The sequence below is a fragment of the Platalea leucorodia genome (genome assembly GCF_965183815.1).
Source record: "Platalea leucorodia genome assembly, chromosome: 5".
Taxonomy (NCBI): Eukaryota; Metazoa; Chordata; class Aves; order Pelecaniformes; family Threskiornithidae; genus Platalea; species Platalea leucorodia.
In genome coordinates, this window is record NC_138827.1 from 53,201,569 (window position 1) to 53,220,889 (window position 19,321).

At 46.7% G+C, this 19,321-nt stretch overlaps 1 protein-coding gene across 1 annotated transcript in view; it reads left to right on the plus strand.

Annotated features, from left to right (window-relative positions):
• Positions 1–50: 50 nt before the first annotated feature.
• LAMC1 (laminin subunit gamma 1) overlaps positions 51–19,321 on the plus strand; it is a 68,097-nt gene continuing 48,826 nt past the window's right edge. Inside the window, exon 1 of the mRNA XM_082314109.1 lies at positions 51–545. Within this exon, the coding sequence (XP_082170235.1) occupies positions 149–545 (397 nt within the window). The 5' untranslated portion in view covers positions 51–148. The remainder of the gene's footprint in view (positions 546–19,321) is intronic.

Below are 19,321 nucleotides of genomic sequence, written 5' to 3' on the forward strand. Positions count from 1 at the left end.
GCCGCCTGCCTCGCCCGGGCCGGGCCCATCCCAGCCCGTCCCAGCCCGCGGCCAGGCGCCGAGCGGCGGCAGCCAGCGAGCGAGCGAGCGAGCCCCTCCGCCGGCTCCGCGCCGCTCGGCCAGCCCCTCCGCCGCCGGCCCGAGCGCCATGGGGGGCGGCGGCGAGCGCCGGGCGCGGGCGCTGTGGCTGGCGGTGCTGTGGCTGTGGTTGCCCGGGCGGTGCGGCGGCGCCATGGACGAGTGCACGGAGGAGCGGAGCGGCCGCCCGCAGCGCTGCATGCCCGAGTTCGTCAACGCCGCCTTCAACGCCACGGTGCTGGCCACCCACACGTGCGGGACGCCGGCCGAGGAGTACTGCGTGCAGACCGGCGTCACCGGCGTCACCCAGTCCTGCCACCTCTGCGACGCCGCCCAGCCCCACCTGCGCCACGGCGCCGCCTTCCTCACCGACTACAACAGCCCGGCCGACGCCACCTGGTGGCAGAGCCGCACCATGCTGGCCGGCGTGCAGCACCCCGCCGCCGTCAACCTCACCCTCCACCTGGGTAAGGGCCCCCCGCCCCCCCCGCGCCGCCCCGGGGGGAGCGGCGCCAGAGCCAGCGGGAGCCGGGGAGGGCGGGCGGGCGGGCGGCGGCGCCGCCCCGCGGCGGGGGACGCTGAGGCCTTGCCTGGGCGCACGTTAACGAAAGGCGGCTGCAGCGAGGCCCGGGGGGCGTCCGTGGCGGAAGCGGGTTTTCGGTGGCTGTAAGCGGGCCGGCCGCGCTGCTCCCGGCTGGATTCGCCTTGTCCCGGGCAGAGCTGCTTTGGCGGAACTTTGCTTGCTGCAAAGTCCCGGTGGCGACCGGGGTCTTCTTACCCAAGGGTTTGGTCCTGCAGGACACCACCTCCTCGCCCTTCGGCCGCTGGCGTTTTCTTTAAGGATAACCACAGCTGCAAAACAGCGCTTCGCAAACGTGAATTTCGGCTTGCTCCGCAGGGGCGAAGCGAAAACGAACGTTGCCTGGGGTCGCTTCGTGGCCGCCGGCGTTGGCTGCGCCGTCAACTGGCGGGACGCGCGCGCCCGCGCTGCCGGAGGCACAGCTTGCAGCGGCGTGGGGCGCGTGTCACGTCGGCGTGGGGCGCGTGTCACGTCGGCGTGGGGCGCGTGTCACGTCGGCGTGGGGCGCGTGTCACGTCGGCGTGGGGCGCGTGTCACGCCGCGCGCCGGGAGAGCTCGGATCCCGCAGCCTTGCAGGCAGCGGGCGTGGGATTCAGGCGGGAGAGGCTGGCTGGGCGAGTGGCGAGCGCCGCAGGGAAACGCGTGGGCGCGAGGGCGCGTCTGCTCCGCGTCCCCTTACGCTGGGGCAGCGTTGTCCTTTGCGTACTGGGTGGGATAGGTCTGTCAGAGCGGCCAGCGTTACTGCAGAACCTGTAGCATCGAGTCAAAAAATCAGAAAATTCACCTTCTCCTTTTTTTTTTTTTTTAATTGGCATTCCTAGAGGTTCCTTTGGGATAAAGTATTTTAGCCCTCGCTTTGGTTTGCGGACAAGCTTTTCTTTTTGTCTGTTCATTCAGTTGTTTAAGCCATCTTGACATGAAGGAACGGTAATGGGCTTGGAAGACAGGCCAGCCAACGGAAAGTTAAAACCACATTTTATATCCTCACCTCACTAAATAAAGTAAAAACTAAAAAAAACCTTCAGTGTAACCATTCATGGTTTCTGTTGAAGAGCCGCTGTTGAACCTGAAGTTTTAGCATCAATAATGCGTCTTACTTTCAGTGGAATTTGGAGGAAAAAAAGTTGCGTTAGGGGTCGGAGAGCTGGCTCTTGGGTTTCACAGCCTCAGGACAGGTTGCGTGAAAGCTCCCACCTGTGTTTGTGAGGTGGAGATGATGGCGCTGAGTCCTGTACCGGGGGTCACCTGCCGACTGCATCCGCCTGCCCCAGCAGCTGGGAGCGTCTCACCGCCCTGAAGTGTTTCTTTGTGTTAGGAGCTTCAGAATAAATACACCGTGTAAGCATATGTAATTGTTCGGATAAGGGGAGGTAGCTACTAAGGCCTCTACCTTCTCTTTTTTTTTTTCTTGTATAGTGGGAATTTTTTATCCTGGACACCTGGAAAAAACAGTAAGCTAAGATTTGATCTCAACTTCATTTTTAATAGAAATCATCGTAATTCTTCGTTATCAAGGTAAAACTTGGTTTATAGGCACGCCTGTATTACTGCTGTGCTTGAGTCTGCACCTATACGTAGATGGGTGATCTCTGAAAAACAGTAAGTTTTTCCAACATACTGGAGCAAACAGTGTGCTGTGTCCTGGGCTTTGAAGAAATGTGCACGTTTCTTTGATGAAAACAACTTCATCTTTAAAATACTGCAGCATTGCAAGATGGTTGTTGTCAATCACTTAGGTTTCAGGTTTGTTCACAGGCTCTTGTAGCTTTGTGAATTTGCTCTGGCATATTTTTAGACTAGAATACAACTTTTTAAGAAGAAGCTTCCTGGTTGACTTTCAGATATTTGAGTGTGTTTTTTGTTTCTTTTTTTCCAGTTAGGTTTTTGGGTGGGGTATTGGTAGTGTAAAGCCTTTTAAGAATCGTAAGCTTGTTACAGGTGTGGTGGCGGGAGTTAGTTTTAAGAAGACTAATAGCAAGCTATTATGCTATCTGTGCATGTGCTGTGCAAGCAGTAAATATTCCTGTATGACTCTGTATGTGTCGCTGAGTTCATTGCAGGTTGAAGAACTGTCGAGTACCAAAAAGTGCCATTTTGGTCTCAAATGCCCCAAACTCCTCTGCAGCATTGCTCTGCTTGGCTCTTGTGAAGCCTTCAAACCATCTTTGTGTGAACTGTTGGGCGCCGCCTTTGGATTCTACGTGCCCCTGGGCTGCTCCCCACGGCACGCCATGGTCTGCGGGACGCTTAATTATTGACATCAGTAAGAGAGAAGAGGCAGAGGGCTTGACAAGTATTTGTGTACTCAGGAGGACATAAACGCATTCTGGGACACAAAGCCCTTTTATGCAGTTAGTTCTGTGTGATCTTCGAGGATTAGGCTCTGTGCTCAAAACCCGTATCCTTGTTTGATGCTGCAGTCGCCTTTATTTCTAAAAGCACTGGTATGCTGAATGGTTAGTGTTGCTTTGCACCCGTTCAGGACTGGCAGCGTCGGCCCCGGGCTTTCTGCATGCAAGAAAAGCTGTGTTTTTGGCAGTTTGGGATGTCTTGATTAACGTCCAGCAATGTTCGGTCCATGTAGATAAGTAAGGTTTTGGAGGAGCCTTCAAAAGGTCAATAAGAAGCGCGGGTCTATTGCCAACATGTGAATGTGAGTTTCGTTGAATATTCTTACAATTTACAGTTCAAAACAAGTCTAAAAACATTTAGTTTTGGGATGAGATGCTAGCAGAGAGCCTGATACAGAAAGATACAGCACAGATCACTATTACTGAGTTAAAGGCTCGGATCCTGGGAGTGTTTGGAAAGGAGATCTGTGCCCAGAAGTTAGGGTGCTCCCTGGGGAGAGGGGAATTGAGGTAATTACCAGTCCCTGCACAGGGAGCATCTGGAGTTGTAAAAGCTGCCTCTCTTTGTATGAGAGGGTATTAAGACCCCCTAAGTAAGAGTTCTCCCCCAAGAGGCTTGGAGGCATGAGTTTGCAGCTGTAAATCAGGAGAAGGGGGGAGCTGAACCCGTTCACAGGGTGGTGTCTGGGTAATTAGGGTAGTGGGCGAGAGGAAGGGGGAGCACCGCTGTGTCCTTTCTTCTGCTTTTCTTAAAAGTATCCCTTCTCTTCCCCTGCTTTCCAGTTCCTCAGATTCAATTATTTCTAATTTAGAATTGACCCAACCAGTCTTTTTTTTTCCCAACACTGCCCTCCCCCCATGTTCCCATATATTCCAGGAATAAGGGACTTCGGGGCAGTGGTGCCAGCTTTTAAATAGAAGATGGAAGCCAGGGCATTATGGTATGTAGTTAGTTGTCTGCTTTTTTTGAAGCCAGAGCGTCACGTTATTTTTACAGTCTGTGCCGTTTGCTTCTGCTGGAAGCATTGGGATAGTTCTGGCATCTCCCCAGCGCTTTGTGTGCATACGTTTTAGCACAGCTTTGCTATTTAGACCCCTAATGTACCAAAACAAAGCTGTGTGTTAAAGATCCTCCTTTGAACACTGGAAGAAGGGGAAAAGAAATAGCATTGAGGTGCAAGGAGTATTTTTGGTGCTGGGAGGTGTTGCTGGACAAAGGCTTGTATTATTTCAGATGTTGCATCTTTTTTTCAGAGCAGATTCTCACTTCCTTCTGCAGTTCTAATCTCTGTATGCTTTCTGTTGTTTCTACACCTTTTTTTAATCCACTCTCACCTGTGCCTCCCTGTTCCCTTCCCAACCAGCCCTGCTAGAGCCACCTCTCATTTTTCCCCACCACTTTTACTCTCTGCCGGGATCTGCTTGATTTCAGCTATTGTGATCCTGGTGTTTTGTTCCTCGGACAAAGAGGCAGCATCCTCAGCATGCTGGTGGTTGTTTTGTGGTGGTGGGGTGGCCCTGTCTGCGCTGACAGCCGCCGTGCCTTTATCAACAAGCCTGAGAGCTAGGAACGGTCCCGTCTGGCTTTCCCACTGCGGGTGACTGCCTGCTGCGTCTCAGCAGGGACAGTGCTCGGGAGATGTGCTTGGCCGGTGATGCTGGTGGCCTCCACCGTGCGTTCAAGACGAGCTGGTAGGCAGGAAAGACCAATTCCCACCTCTTCTCTCATCGCCTGGGAAGAGAAGCCAGCGTTTGCTGCTGGAGGGCAGCCCTCTGCTAGCCTGCCTTCCAAGAAGGAAAATAAAATTGCTGGTTGCCTTCGTTAAAAACATGTTGTCTGTGTGTTGTGGGCATGGAGTGTGGTTAGAGCTGAGTGTTCCTGCTCTTGAATTTTTTTGAAGTCCCTACTGTAGGCCAGCCTAGAAACCCGTGTCACCAAGCTGGACGGTATCTTGTATGTATAAAATAAAAAAAAAAACCAACAACTTTTAAGAGCTGCTGGCTGTTAGGAGAAATGGATTGCCTGTCTGCCTCACCTCCCCCTTTCCTAACTGCTCAGTCCTTTATTTGGCTTTGAGGAGAGTGACGATGCTTGCCTATATATACTTTGTCCACGACACGTAGTTTGGGGTACGACTGCCATTTGAAGGCATTTACAAGGAAACCCAGGCAAGAGGCCAGTTCTTATGTTCAGCCTCATCTTTATTTGCCAGTTGTTTGTAGCAGATGAGACTTTTCTTAAGTACAGAAAAGCAGCCTTTTTTTTTTTTTTGACGGGAGGGCTATAAAATGTGCCTTAAATTAAGTATGTAGTTTATGCAACTGGGATGCAATCAGTTGCTTTGTTTTATTTAGCGCAGCATAGTGATGCCCGTAGTTTGCCAGTTATCCTATTAAAACTTTACGAGGCTGCGGTTCGTTGCCTTCCTAGGGAACCACCACGGAAACCAACTGCGAACAAGCAGGACGTACGCATGTGAAGTTTTGCATAGCGTAGCCGCAATTTAAAAAAAACTGCAAAATGGTAATTAACGTGTTGGGAGAGGGTTTCCAGCACTTAGGCTGGTGTTACGGGGTGTGCTGGGAAGCCCTCACGGACGCCTTGAGCCCGGGGCTGGGAAGGGCCGGCCCCGCGCCGCAGTGGCTTCACCGTGGTATTTGCAGAACCCTGGGGGGGGGACGACGACTCTATTTTAGTTGGTCTTGCAAAGGCTTGATTTACATTTTGCAGGTTTCAACATGAGTAGTTAAGAGATCAGGGCTTTTAATGGCCAGCAGTTGTTCAGTGCAGTTATATAAAGTCGCTTTAAAGCTCTTTATCACTTACCAGCATACCCTTTAAATTCCCAGGTTTTCTCCAACTCCTCTGTCCTGTGTCTTTCTTGGGATGCTGATGCCATTGCATGACGCCTTTGGGAATACTATACATGGCAGAGCACTTATTTTGGGGGGTGGAGGGAGCTGGGATTGTGTGGTATTTTGCTGCAAAAACAGCTGCTATTTGTGGTGCTTGCCCTGAGTTGCTAGAAGGATTAATCGCTGGTTTTGACACAGTCAAATAGTTGCTTTTGTAGGTTTAAACCTTGGAAACTGTCATTTGCTGCTCAAATTGTTAGCTTGCTGAAAAATTTCTGGCTTATTCAGTAGCATTAAGTAGCGTTTCTCTTGTAGCCCGAGGCTTCGGGAGGCTCTCGTGGCCTCTCTGCGCCTGCAAGTGAAAATCCCAGGCTGCTGCTTCCCACGGAAATGAAAAATGGGATTGCTCTGCAAACAACACGTAGAGAAAATAATTTCCAGCACAGATGGACGGGATGGGGAACTTGGATCTCTAGTTCACCATAATTCTTAAAAACACGACTGTGAGTGTTGTCCTTAATCATACAACCTTTATCAGACTGAGACCTCCCGCTTGTGTCCTCGGGGCCCTAATTCATCATTTGCTGCCACCGGTGATGCTGTGCTGAGTGATTTTGTGCAGGCTTACTGTCTGGCTCTGTTTTCTACCTGTGGGTTAGCTGGGATACGAGGTCTGGCGTGTTAAACTGAACTAGTGGCATCTAACATCACCATCTCTGGTTTGTAATAACCATGGGAAGTTCAGCCTGGGGCTACAGCCCCTCTTGTAGGCTCCTGCCTGAGAAGAACCGTTTCAGCCTCCTTTTAGCATCTGTTAATCATGAAGTCTTGCTTATTGGTAGCTACCACAGTGTGTTTTGATCAGAAAATAAAGTAAGTTTCATAGTTTCCCAATAAATTGCAGAAGTCTTGCTGGGTCTGTTGTCCTGCCGCACAAACAGGAGTATATTGGGGTGTCCCCCCCCACCCCCCCCGCCAGGTACAGAGTAGCCCAGTGTGTCTAAAATCAAGCTTTACAGACTTTAAGTGAGGGATGAATGTGGATGCTTGTGTCGAGGACCTTTGGCATCACTAGCTGTGTTTAAAACTCTTTGTAATATTAGCACAATCTCTTAACGCTAAGCCATTTGCAAAGGATGTGCTTGGGATTGCTCTTGTGGTCTGTAGCAGCCCTTGAGTAACACTGGGTTTTTAGCAGTGTGCTGGTATGATGGGGATGTTGGCTGTCACATCAGCATTGACGAGACGTTCAGGACAGCTGCTAATGAAGCAACTGCGCTGTGAGATTAGAGAGCTGCTACTAGTAGACATGCACAGTTGTCAAACGGGACTGGGAACATTGAGATGAGAGGCTGCTTTTCGTAGCCTGCCAGACTACAGGTGCAAGCTGCTGTTAGCCTTTGTGGGGTATGTTAGGTACTTTTGAGGTGAAACATAATGATTTCTCAGAATTTTTCTGATGTAGAAGCTTAGAAAATGGTGAAAACTCATCAACTGTAAAAAGGATCTGAAATGGCAAGGTAATTTTATTTAAATTTAAAGAAAAAAAAAAAAGAGCCTCCGTCTTTAATCTTTTTTCCTACTGGTCCAGCCCTATTTGAGAGATCTCTTACCAAAAAAAAAAAACCAACCCCAACCAAACCCTAACCCACCCCCTTATATATTATTTAGTGATCTTCAGCATTTTGTTTTGAAACTGGGTGGCAAAGCACTTCATGTTTCCATGCTTCTACTTGTTTTAGATATTCCAGTGTGATAGTCATCAAAGAACTGTTTCCAGAGGTAATCATGCCTGCAGTTCTGACACAACACAGCTGTGTTCAGTAATGGAGAATTTCAAAATTTCCTCTTTTAGAAATAGTATCCAAAAACTATTATTGGGTTTTTTTCTTTGGTAGGTAAGCTAGTACCATCTTGTACATGGGAGGTAGACTTCCAGATAGCTTGAGGGCTTATTTGTATGGTCGGTTTGGGGGTTTGTTGTTTTTGTGGGGGAAGGGGAAGATTTGTAAGGCATCTGTAGAGATGATATATTGAGGTGTTGCAAAGACCCAGGGTTTGTGGGTTCTTGGGTCAGCTTTCTGTAATGTTCTTGTCTCTGTTGCAGACTTCAGTGTGCTTGGAGAACTGCTTATCTGACTTGGCTTTGTAGTGGGTCCTGTGTTTTACTGAGGACAAGGTAATTCTCTAATTCATCTTCAGGGGCTTGAGATGCTCCTGTGGGAAGATCAGAGTGCAGAATTGTTAAATGGCTTCAGGTGTGGCAGCTTGCCCCTACCAGTGGCCTGAAGTGGAAAGGAGGAAGACTTGGCCCTTGCATTGCTCTTCCCCTTTGTAATGGGAAGATCAGCTGTGTATGAGAAATCTCTTAAAACAAACAAACAAAACAAACAAACAAAACACCAAAAAACAAACAAACAAACCCACAAAACCCCCCCAAAACCCTAAAACCTACCAAACCTCAAAACTTCCTTGATAACAGGGGTTGTTCTTCCCCAGCACATGTGTGTTCAAGTGGGCAGTGGCTGACTGCACATGGTAGTGCTTGGCTCACCAGTGGGTTGCCCAAAATGCTCATTCCCTCGGATGCTCCAGGGCTGAGGGAGCGCTGCGGAGTTTGAGGTTGGCACCAGCCCAGTTCTGAGCACGCTGCTTTCATCTTGCAAGTTATTTTTCAAGGTCCGCTCTATAGCTCAACCTACTCAGCATCAGAAAAGACCTCATTCCCACCTCAGTGAGCTGGTGCCTGTACAGCTCGTTGTGCTTGGGCTGGTTTGGTTTTTTTGTGTGTGTGGGAAAATATCAAGGATCCTGAACAGATTTACAAAAAAAATTCTTTCTCTTCCCTGAATATTTTTTTTTTTTTTTTTTCAGGAAAATGAATCTTTCTGACCTTCTTTGAATTAAAAGATAATGTGTCTCATAGAGTCTTTAAGCAAATGGTTGCATTGAACCTCTTCAGGAGGGATGAACCGGCAGTTTTTGTGGTACTTTCTTATGCTGTACTTGCAAGGTTGTGGCGTATAAGCTACATGCTCTGAAAGGTGCAGTTTGTTTTGGGAGCATCTCTTACGGATATGAGTGGAATGAAAAATCTGTCCCTTCTAGAAAAACTGCCATCAGATGCTTCTTGGTATCACAGTGTTAAGTGGGACTGCTTGACAGAGTAAAAAGAAAACATTCTTGTCCTAGGATTTCTGTGGTCCGCTTCTGATTATGATGATTATTTATAGTCCTTTCATCTGCAGTTCTTTACATGCTCCCATCCGGTGGGATTTTGCAGTGGGATTTTCTTCCGGGCAGCTTGTGGGGCTGGTCCCTGGGGAGCAGCCGTGGACAGGCTGCCCTGCCTGCTGCCCTTGCTTCCCAGCTTCTGAAAAAAAGTGGTTTACTTGTGGGGATCCGTCGTGTCTGCCTCCTGGCTGCGGCGGTTGGGGTGCAGGGGTTGGCCCAGCAACCTACTTTTATTTTGTTAGAGCAGCTGGTGCCTTCCTTCCAGCCACTGCTTTTGCTAACTGCCTTCACGGGTCTCGTGGGTCCCGCTGTCCTGGCTGGAGTAATGTGGGACAAGCAGTTTCTCAACACTGAATCAGCTGCTTTATGAACTAGTTAAGAAGCTGATGCTTAGGGCTGTGGTTGCTCTAAGCATGTAAACCTCCTGTTTGCTTTACTCCTGTTTTCTGGCCCCTCTCCCTTTCTTCTCCTTTCTGAAGCTACTTGCAACATGCCTGGGTTTCACCTCCCTCCTGCTCCTGTTTTCCTGATACTGAGATGTTCCAGGGGGGTGCAATCTGGGGGGATTCCCCTGTCCCCAGGATGGGGTTGTTCTACTGAGATCTCCCAGTGCTTCTGGTCCCAGCAGTAGCCTCTCAGCCTGTGTGGGTAGCATTGCTGCTGCCCTCCTGTGCTGGCTGCTTTATACAGGTCTTCAGGCAAGAGGCTGGCAGTTTTCATTTTGATCAGGCTCAGGTCAGAGAAAGGTACAACACATTCAGAATTGTTAAATGCTTAGTATTATTCTGTAGTTTCCCATCTTACACACATTAGAGTTTGGGGAGGGAGGAAGCCCCTCATCCATCAAAAGACAGTTACAAGTTTTCCTGAGTTGAAAGCATTATTTTGTCATTAAAATCTAATGTTTTTTGCTGCTGATTCCCAGCAGGGTTATGAAGAAAATATACAAAGTGTGGAGTAAAGAGATTGGGGGCTGCAGGGATGGGGCAGATGCTGCAGGGGCTGGTGCTGCTGCCAGGGTGAAATCTGAACTCTAAATAAAGCAATATCACGCCATCATTGTGCGGTGTCTATTTAATGAAATCTAGTTTTCTCCCTACTTTGCCTCCCAGCCTGCTCCCTCCCCTGTCCCCCCACTGCTGGGATTGCCAGCGGAGCTGGGAGGGGTGCTTGGGACTGGGATGGCTCTTTGGTCCCCTCCATCCATGCTCTGCAGGCATCAGTTAACTGATTAAATTACTGGCATTACACGAGTCACCGCTCTTCTGCTTTCTAAGCAGAGTGACTCTGCATACATCTGTATGCGCACGCTGCCCCTTTCTCACACCCTTCCTCCCTCCGGCACGCCCCGGTTGCAGGGGGTGCCTCTGCCGTCGGGACAGCTAAACCCGAGTTCCTTATGGAACAAAGTACAGATTATTTTGGAAGTAATGATACAGCGATGAGCTTTTCCAACAGCTTCATTGCACTTTTAGGAAATAACAGCTACAATGAAAGTAAAAAAGGCCCTTATGAGAAAGTGTATTTAGTGCTGTCCGTTTCTTTTTGGCAATTTGTCTGAAAACATTGCAGGCAGGTTGTTGCGGTGCCAGAGTCCCTGACTTCTGGTTAGGAAGGGAAGCTTGTGGTTTTCGTGAAGGACTGATATTTCAAATCATGGTAAATACCCCTAGGAAACAATTAATTGACTGACAGAACTACGGCTCTGAAACCACAGTTCTCTTGCAAGTGACTTTAGCTATTCTTGTCTGTCAGTATCCCAAAAAGGCAGGAATAAAATCCGCCTTTTTTCCTTTTCCAGAATTAAATTTCTTTAAATTGGAGAGTTGAGGCTGTTGGGTGAAGAAAAAGTAGCTAGAAATTGCCAGTGTAGATGATGAGCACATCTGGCTGAAAGTTTGCAGGATGAGACCATATTGCTCATCTGTCCCTGGCAAGCAGGCAGGAATAGTAGTTATGGGTTTTGGTCAACTTAAGGTGTATCTTCTCTGCCACAAATTTCCTTGTAACATTATTTTTCTGTACTTCCTTTCCTTGTAAGATGTAGGAGCTGTGTCAGAAGCTTGTAATTGCTTGGAAGATGCTGGAAAGGCTGCAAATCCTGAATTTGGGGCACCCCTTGCACCCCAGGCTGGTTCTCTCTGTTCCCTGGCAGACTTCCACCAGTCTTTATTTGAGTACAGGGTGCACAATTTCATGAAAAATAATCCAAGAGCCACTCTTAAAAGATCTTTAATTTCATATCCATTGATATATTTAGAAATCTCCAGGAAAATGCGTTTGTGGCTCTGAAAGTACATGGGTAGCTCTGGGGGAGGACATCAGAAGATTCCCAAAGTCGGGTTCGTTGCCTTTCTGTGCTTTGATTGTCTGTGAGCTCAAGCAAAAACATGGCAGTAACAATCCTGGGATTTTTTGATGACGCATCATGTTTTAGTCCTAATTCATAGCACCTACCCATGGTGTCTGAAAACTGCTTGGAGCAGCTGTGGTGCAGCTGCGGCGCGGGCAGCTCGTGAGTGCTGCGGTCATCAGCAGAGGTTGAGAGCTTTGGTTACAGCCCTTGTAAAGCTCTTATTTGTGTCAGGGAATGAACCAAACTGGTTTTCTGGTGCACTTGAAGTAGTTGGCTTTGGTCTCTTCATAGGTTCTTATTCACCAAATTAATGGTTCATTAACCGAGGATTTGGATGCGCAGTTACAACAGTACTGTCGTCTGGGCTGCTGACACTGATCTTTGCCTGGATGGTGTCACTCACTAGCTATTACATGGAAGAGGCTACAAATGTTTATAGGAAGCTCAATTCTTCCTATTGCAAAACCTCCTACAAAATATGTCTCCTCATTAATTTGTCTGCGAATTAATCGCCTTTTTTGTGTCATCTATACAGCCTGTTTTGCAACTCCAGGCCTGTGGCATGTTCTTTTGTGAAATGTGTGGTAGAAAATTAACATGCTGTTCTGGCAGATGGGAGGGTCCCTGTCTCACAGCCTTTCTGTCCCCCAAATACTGCCTTTTTTTTTTTTTTTTTATTGCTCCCACCCCTAAAAAGTCGACATTAACTTGAAAACAGTGGGAGGGAATGAAACGTGCTTTGAAAGTGTGATCCCATTGGTGGGAGTGGTATTGAGTTAGACAGGGTGTGGAGGGGGTTGTGGGAAGAGAGGTCGTTCAGCAAAACAGATAGAGTCTGGAGTCGTTAATCTGCGTCATTAGCACTGTGTACCAGAAAGTTTAAACTGTGCCTGGATAAATCGCATGAGTCTTTGAAATTCACAGCAGTGCTGGCAGCCCCGCTGGCTTTTGTCCTTCCTGCAAACACACAGCTGCTTGGTCCGGGCATCCCCACGTGCTCAGCATCCCCGCTGCTTCCTCCAGTCCTGCCGCAGAAAGCTGCTCACGGCTTTGGGGAAACCACAAGAGACCGGCTGGAAGAAACCTCAAGAAAACGAGTTGGTGTTGCTATTGGACCCATGGAGGATGTGAAAGTGTGGAGTGTTCGGTTCACGTCTCTGCTCTCTGTGTGTAATTAGTGTAACACAGGAGAACTTTCTTTATCACCCCCCTCTGAGGAGTGACGCGTGTCCAGACTTGCTTAAGAAATTCATTGGTAATAATAGTCCAAAATGCAAACGGAGCGTGTGCTCCTGTAACAGTATGGGGTCTGCAGAAATGCTTGCTTTGTTCAGGTAGCTGTGCTGGCCGCTCAAGGGAAGATTATCTTAAAATGTACGGTTGAAATCTCTCAGCTTCTGCTTTTCTCCTGCTGATGTTTTAAAGCCAGCTTTCAGCACAGGTAACAGCAGAAAAGGTAATGGATTGCAAAAGGCTTTGGTTGGAAAGCACGGAGGCTGTGAAAGGTGGTTTTGCCTTGCTGAAAAGCAGTTACTCATCAAGTTACAATCATGCTTGGCTACCCTTGGGAAAGCAATGGCAGTTGCTTCAGGTGGTTCTACAAGGTGTCTTGCCCAGTCTGAAATAAGGACAGCCTCACTGTGTTTAAAAAAAAAAAAAAAAAAAAATCCATGGTGGTTTTCTGACTGTCCTGCTTCTTGAGGTAGATGCTAAGACCGCTTCTTTATTCTTGCCTCTGCCTTCTAAGGTGAGACGCAATGGGAAGGACAGGAGCCTCCCGGACAAGTGAGGATGGTTTTGCACATTGTGGAGTGGAACATCATACTCTTTCTATCATAGAGTTAATGATTAATTAATTAAGTTCTAGTAGCAGAGACTTGCTTTAAAGTGTAAACAAGCATTTGTAGTTAAAAGAGCGTGTAACTCCTAGCTCTGTGTGCTTTTTTTGCATCCTTGAGAAAGGCATGTTTAAAGATTTTTGAAGGGGGAGGATTCTTATCCTATTGGAAAAGATTACTGGTCATTCTGAATCAGCAATTAAAAAGTGATTAATAAATAATTGGTAAGGCATTCTTGGAGCATCTTCCATCTACTGTGCTTAAAGGACACATGCTGCTTTGTTTCTTTGAAGAATGTTACCAAGGTAAAACAACCAAATCATCATTAAACTTCTTCCTTTTGGTACTTAAAGGGGGCTTATAAGAAAGATAGGGACACACTTTTTAGCAGGGCCTGTTGCAATAGGACAAGGGGTAGTGGTTTTAAACTAAAAGAGTGTAGATTCAGACTAGGTGTAAGGAAGAAATTTTTTATGATGAGGGTGGTGAAACACTGGAGCGGGTTGCCCAGAGAGGTGGTAGATGCCTGGAAACATTCAAGGTCAGGCTGGATGGGGCTCTGAGCAACCAGATTGAGTTGGAGATGTCCCTGCCCATTGCAGGGGGGTTGGACGAGATGACCTTTAAAGGTCCCTTCCAACCCAAACCATTCTATGATTTTCCAAAATGAAGTATAAGCCATAAGGATGAGCTGTAGGAGGCTCGGGCTTTCTGTTCTGGGCTTGGGTAACGGACAGTAGTCAGGAGGTGCTCAAGTACTTGCCATGTATCTCTATACCATTTTTATCTTGCACATCTGCTGCTTCCCCTTTTTCCTCTTCCACCAGCCCCAAGGCTTTCATGCTGACAGTTGTTTTTGTTCAGTTGCTGTGACAACAGATTAAAAAGCAGAAGCGTTTTGTGTGCCTGAATCCCAGTGTCCTTGTGGAACAGCCGAACTGCGGCTCAGTGGGGTGCTTAAAATTTGAGAGGCAAGAAATTAAGGTGTGGCTTCACGGTCTCTCAAGGTACAGTGGCTGCTCTCAACCCTGCCCACCTCACCGCAGCTGGGGGCAAGGAATCATGCAGCCCTGGGCTGGTTGTGTCAGCTTGCTTGATTAAGTCCCAGCGGCTAATTTGATGGAAAGATAACCTTTTGGTGGCCTTGGTGATACTGGGATGTGCCTGGGGCCACCTAAGTGCTGGCTGGTGGGAAGGAGGCACCAGGGATGCACAGCGCGGGGACGGGGGACAGGCTTACACCAGTTGCAGCCAATTTTGAAAACACCCTATAACTTTTTTTAGAAGGACTGTTGTGATAAGATGAACTCAAAGTGAGGGCTTTGGATTATGGGAAGCTACTGAGAGCTTTGAAAGCTCAGACTTTTGTGAAAGGAAGGAAATGAGCAATCTGAAATTTCCACTTTTGTGCCTTGCACATGGATGCAGCTCATTAGTTGAAGTAAGAAACCTGAGAAAAAGATTGAGAGAGAGATTAGAGAGCGTTTTGGGAGGAGGGTTTTCACAGAGAAGACATTCATGTATGTGTTTAAGTTAAAACACTGAATTCTTGTAGAGTTTTACTGTATGCAAAACATCTTTATTTGGAGATTCAGCTGTCCTAGCTTGTTTTAGCTGACTTTGCATAAGCAGTAATAATGGGATTTGGTTTTTTACATTAATAACGCATTAGAATAAGTGGGCGAACTGATATTTATCCTGGAAGTAGGTTCAAGGGCAACAGATTGATCTGTAGTGTAAAAATCACTTGATAAACAGTCCACTTGTTTGTCTTTTTTAAAGCTTTTCATCACCAAGAATTACTAAAAAAAAAATCAATGTGAAACTAAATCTCATTTTCATAACTGATGCTGAAATTTGAGATGGTGCGTCCCAATGCGGTTAAATTTATAGGCTTGCTCATTTCAGAATTAATAACACCATAATTACTTGCTTTTTTCTTTATGGGCTTGGACTTCCCGTAGTGATGGATGAGAGCGAGCGCATAAAGGACTCTTGTGCTGCTGATATTCATTGCATATCTAAGAGTTAAACATATGGCCAAAGGAGAGAAGGAGGCTGAAGCGTCTCAGTGATTTGGGTTAATTACTGGAGCAGCTCCTGCATAATTATTGTTCTTTACATGTCAGGTTGGCCAGGCTGATGTTGCGTCAGCATTTCTTTTCATCTCTTACGACGCTTTTTAACAAAAGTTGGCATATGAGTCTCCTAGGAGGAAGTTTTCCTGCAAGTCCTCTGCCACCTGTACAGAACTGTAGAGCTGCTTTTCCAGCAAACAGAGTCAACAAATGAATGGTGATAAATCTTTGTAGAATATAGATATAAAAATGGTTATGCCTTCTGGTTTTGGGGACAAAAAAAGTGCTCTTTGGTCCTGCAAATGAACTGTATTCATTAGTCCAAAGGAGAGGGTTTTTTTAATGCAACTTTCACCTACTTGCTTAATCTGCGGGTGCCTGGAGGAATGGAAAACGAGTTTAGCATACCTGAGGGCTTTTCTTACAGAGGTCTCCCTTTAGTATGTGTCCTGCCCACACAGAGATAAAGGTGAGCAAGAAAACCCCTAGAGCGATGCATTTTTGCATGGGTGTGCAGCAGTTCCTGCCCAAGCGACTCTCTCTGGAAGGACCCAGCCCATCTGCTGGCCTGGAGCTGCCTCTGATGTGCTGGGAAGAGGTATGGTGATCACTGGTGGGGTGTTCAGGTTGTGGGGGTGCTCAGGCAGAGCATGCACCGAGGTCATTTCTATTTTATCCCTGAAAGGGATGTACAGGTAGTGACACCTGAAAGCAGAGCATGGGGACAGATGCTCTTCCATTAGATCACTGAAAGCTCCTTTGCAAGTGCAGGCACAGTTTTATAGTGCCACTTCATCCTTCCCCCTCACCTCCCATTTGGGGGAAAGGTGGTGAGTAGTCAACTCCCTCCTCCCCAGATAATGCTTGAAAGCTGTCCAAAATGGGCTTGGTTTCAAATGTAGCGTGAAGTCACCGGCGTATGTAAGCCACAGAGTCCTGCTGGGGGGTTTTGGACTGCTCAGCTCCTTCCTTCCTGCTGGGATAGACACTGAAAAATCTCCGGGTCATTTTATTTTTGGTGCTAAATGCATAGTTTCCTTCCAGCGCAGCAAGTTTGTGACTGTTTTGGAGCAGGGTGTCTTCAGCCTGAACACAAGCTGAATCCTGCCAGCAAGGCAAGCAAAGGCTTGTTCGCTAAAGATAGCGTACACACGTGTACATAGTCCTGGGGGGTTTTAAGGTGCTCTGTGAGTGCTTAGATTTACTAGGCATCCTAAAGAAAATTAAAGGGATCAGATACATCTAATGAATAACAAACTATTTAAGGTCAACTTTATTCTTTATAGCACCTACGCTCTGCAGCAGCCGTACCAGATGACGCTTACTCTTATCACACAAGCATATCATGCATCGAGCTTTGCATCACATTCAACTCTGTCAGGTGCTGTTGTGCTCTCAGGTGATCGGGCATCGGTTTTCCGCACCTCTCCTGTCTCTGAGGCCGGTATACGTTGGTAATTCAGTAATCCCTGCAACGCATTTGGGCTGCCTAAGGTTATGGCCTGTGCTCATGTTAATCGGGCTGGCCCTGAAAAGAGTTTTGTTCAACTCTCTCTTTCAGCTATGCTTCCTTTAGATTTATTAAATAGTTGTCCTTTGCATGGATGGAAAATGTTAAAAATAGAAGTGCTCAAGGCAGGGCTATTGTGTTGGTGTTGACAGGTTCGCTGGAAGCTGAAGCATGCCTTGTATTTTAAGAAGCACCAGGTTTTGGAAGGGGTTGCTCTCTTATGTCCTCTTGACCCTGCACTGAGGAGCTGCTTTTCTGAGCTAAGAGACAGTCTTTTGGATAAATCAGGTTTTTAGTGTGCTACCATTCACTAGGTAGTGCGATTATTGCAAATAATAGACTGAGCTTGGGATTTCTGAAGAATTGTTGCCTTTTGTAATTAAGAGGCACCAACTGCAAAGCTAGTTGGTGAAAGAACCTGAAATAATATCTAATAGACCATTTGCTTTTTGGTACAATTCTTGTCTTTACTAAAAATATTTTTTTCCTTGTCCCATTGCTGTACCATGCAGCAAATAAGTAAGTCTCTGCAATTTCCCTCTCACCAGTAGCTGTAACCACTGTAAAAAATGAATAATTTTTTCTCAGGACCCCTAACTTTGCACAGCTTGCCCCAAACCAAAGGCAAACTTTTCAAGAGAGAAGACAAAGGCACGCAGGACCTTTATTTGGTGGGATTCTGTAACTATGGAGCTGTGTCCCCAAATATAAACCTAAACCGTGAGCATCTCTGGCTGTCGTGGTTGCAGAGACAAGCTTCCAAATGTAAATAGTGCATGAAATGATGGAGAGCAATTTCCTGAGCCGCCCGTCTCAAGCTGGCTTCTTTATAGTAGCAGTCAGCTGTCGGTATCTGCGTTTTGTCATCATGGAAATCTAGCGGTGACCACACAGATTTTATTGCACCGTTGCCGATTGTGTTAGCAGATAGGCAGGCTTATCTCAAGCCTGCACAATACTTGCCAGGTGTTATTCTGTACCCAACTCTCTCTTGTGCAGCTGTGAAAGTCATCTGTAACTTGTGTGGAACTGCAGTTCTGCGGGAAACTGGGACATAGGACAAACGTAAGGGAAAGGTAAAAAGCTGTGGGTTTGTGTGGTTTTTTTTTTGTTTTGTTTTTGTATTTGTTGTTTTTTTTTTAGTTTTCCTAAAAGGGTAGAGAGGGTTTTGCTGAAGTTCTGGTTTTTGCAATGTAGCAACTGTTCCCTTCTTTCTTCCTTTACACTCGCACAGATTTTTTTTTTTTTTCCCCTTTCCTCCTCACGTGATTAGGATTCCCCCTGATTTAGCAGGATCATCTAATCTTCAAGACCCAGCCCAGCAGGGGAATGTGTATTTTGATAAGGAGCAATTAATGGTGCTTCCTCACCCAGACTTGGAACGATCCCAAAATCAGATCATACGTCATTGGGAGGATGCTCGTCTCCATGCAGCTTTGTGACTTGTGCAACAGATGGTTGTAGTAATATAAAGAGATCCTAAAAAGTGTATATAAAAAAACCTCCATAAAAATAACTAGGTTACTTCATGTCACTGGTTGTGCCTTTATTCTAAATGTGCGAAAGTTTATCGTTTCTTGGACATGGTAGGTATGTGGCAGTGCTGGGGCTGGAGCGCGGTGGGGAGCACCCCTCCCTGACTTCACATGATGCATAGCTAAAATGTGTTCAGAGCGAGTGCATACATTTGCTTTCCATCTTCAGAAATTAATTGTAAATGTTGGCAAATGATTTTAATATTTCTGGAGGTTTTTAGCTGAACAGTAGTGGTTTTCAACTTCCTTTAAGAAAAATAATGGAAACTGTAGATTTGGGGGGGGGGAGAAGGGTGAGAAAATGCTGTTATGCTCTGAGTCTTTTTTGGAGTTCAAATGAGTAGTGTGCTTCTATAACCCTTTTTTAAAGTTTCTATTTATCCTTGTGGTTGTCAGTTATGAAATATTCACTGTCATAGGTCACAATATTTCTGTGCTAAATTTGGGAATATAGCTGGCAGCTTGCTTTTTCTCTGGGAACTTTTGTGTCAGGTTGATACAGAAAGCTTTAGCTGCTTAGCTGTTGGGGGAAAGAGGTGCTTAGTTTCGTTCTTTTTTCTTGTTGTTTTTTTTTTTTTTTTTCTTTTTTGCTTCCACTGCTTTTGTATCCTGCACTGCCTTTTCCACTGTCATGGAAGAAATCGAGACTCGAAGTAGTTGAACTGTCACAGCTACTTGGTTTTCAGTGTCATGTTTGTCTTGCCTCTCGTGTGCGAGGCTCCCTTTCCTCTTTGTGGTTTCTCATTGTTTTCTGCCAAACCCCTGTATTTCAGAGCCTCTTCCTGCTTGCGGCTTTGGACCAGCTTGGGAATCCCCACACAGTTTCTCTTTGCTTTTGGTGTGCGATAAAGGCACAGCTGCATGGGAGGTTAAATTGTAGAAAATGATGAAAATCTGTCAAAGAT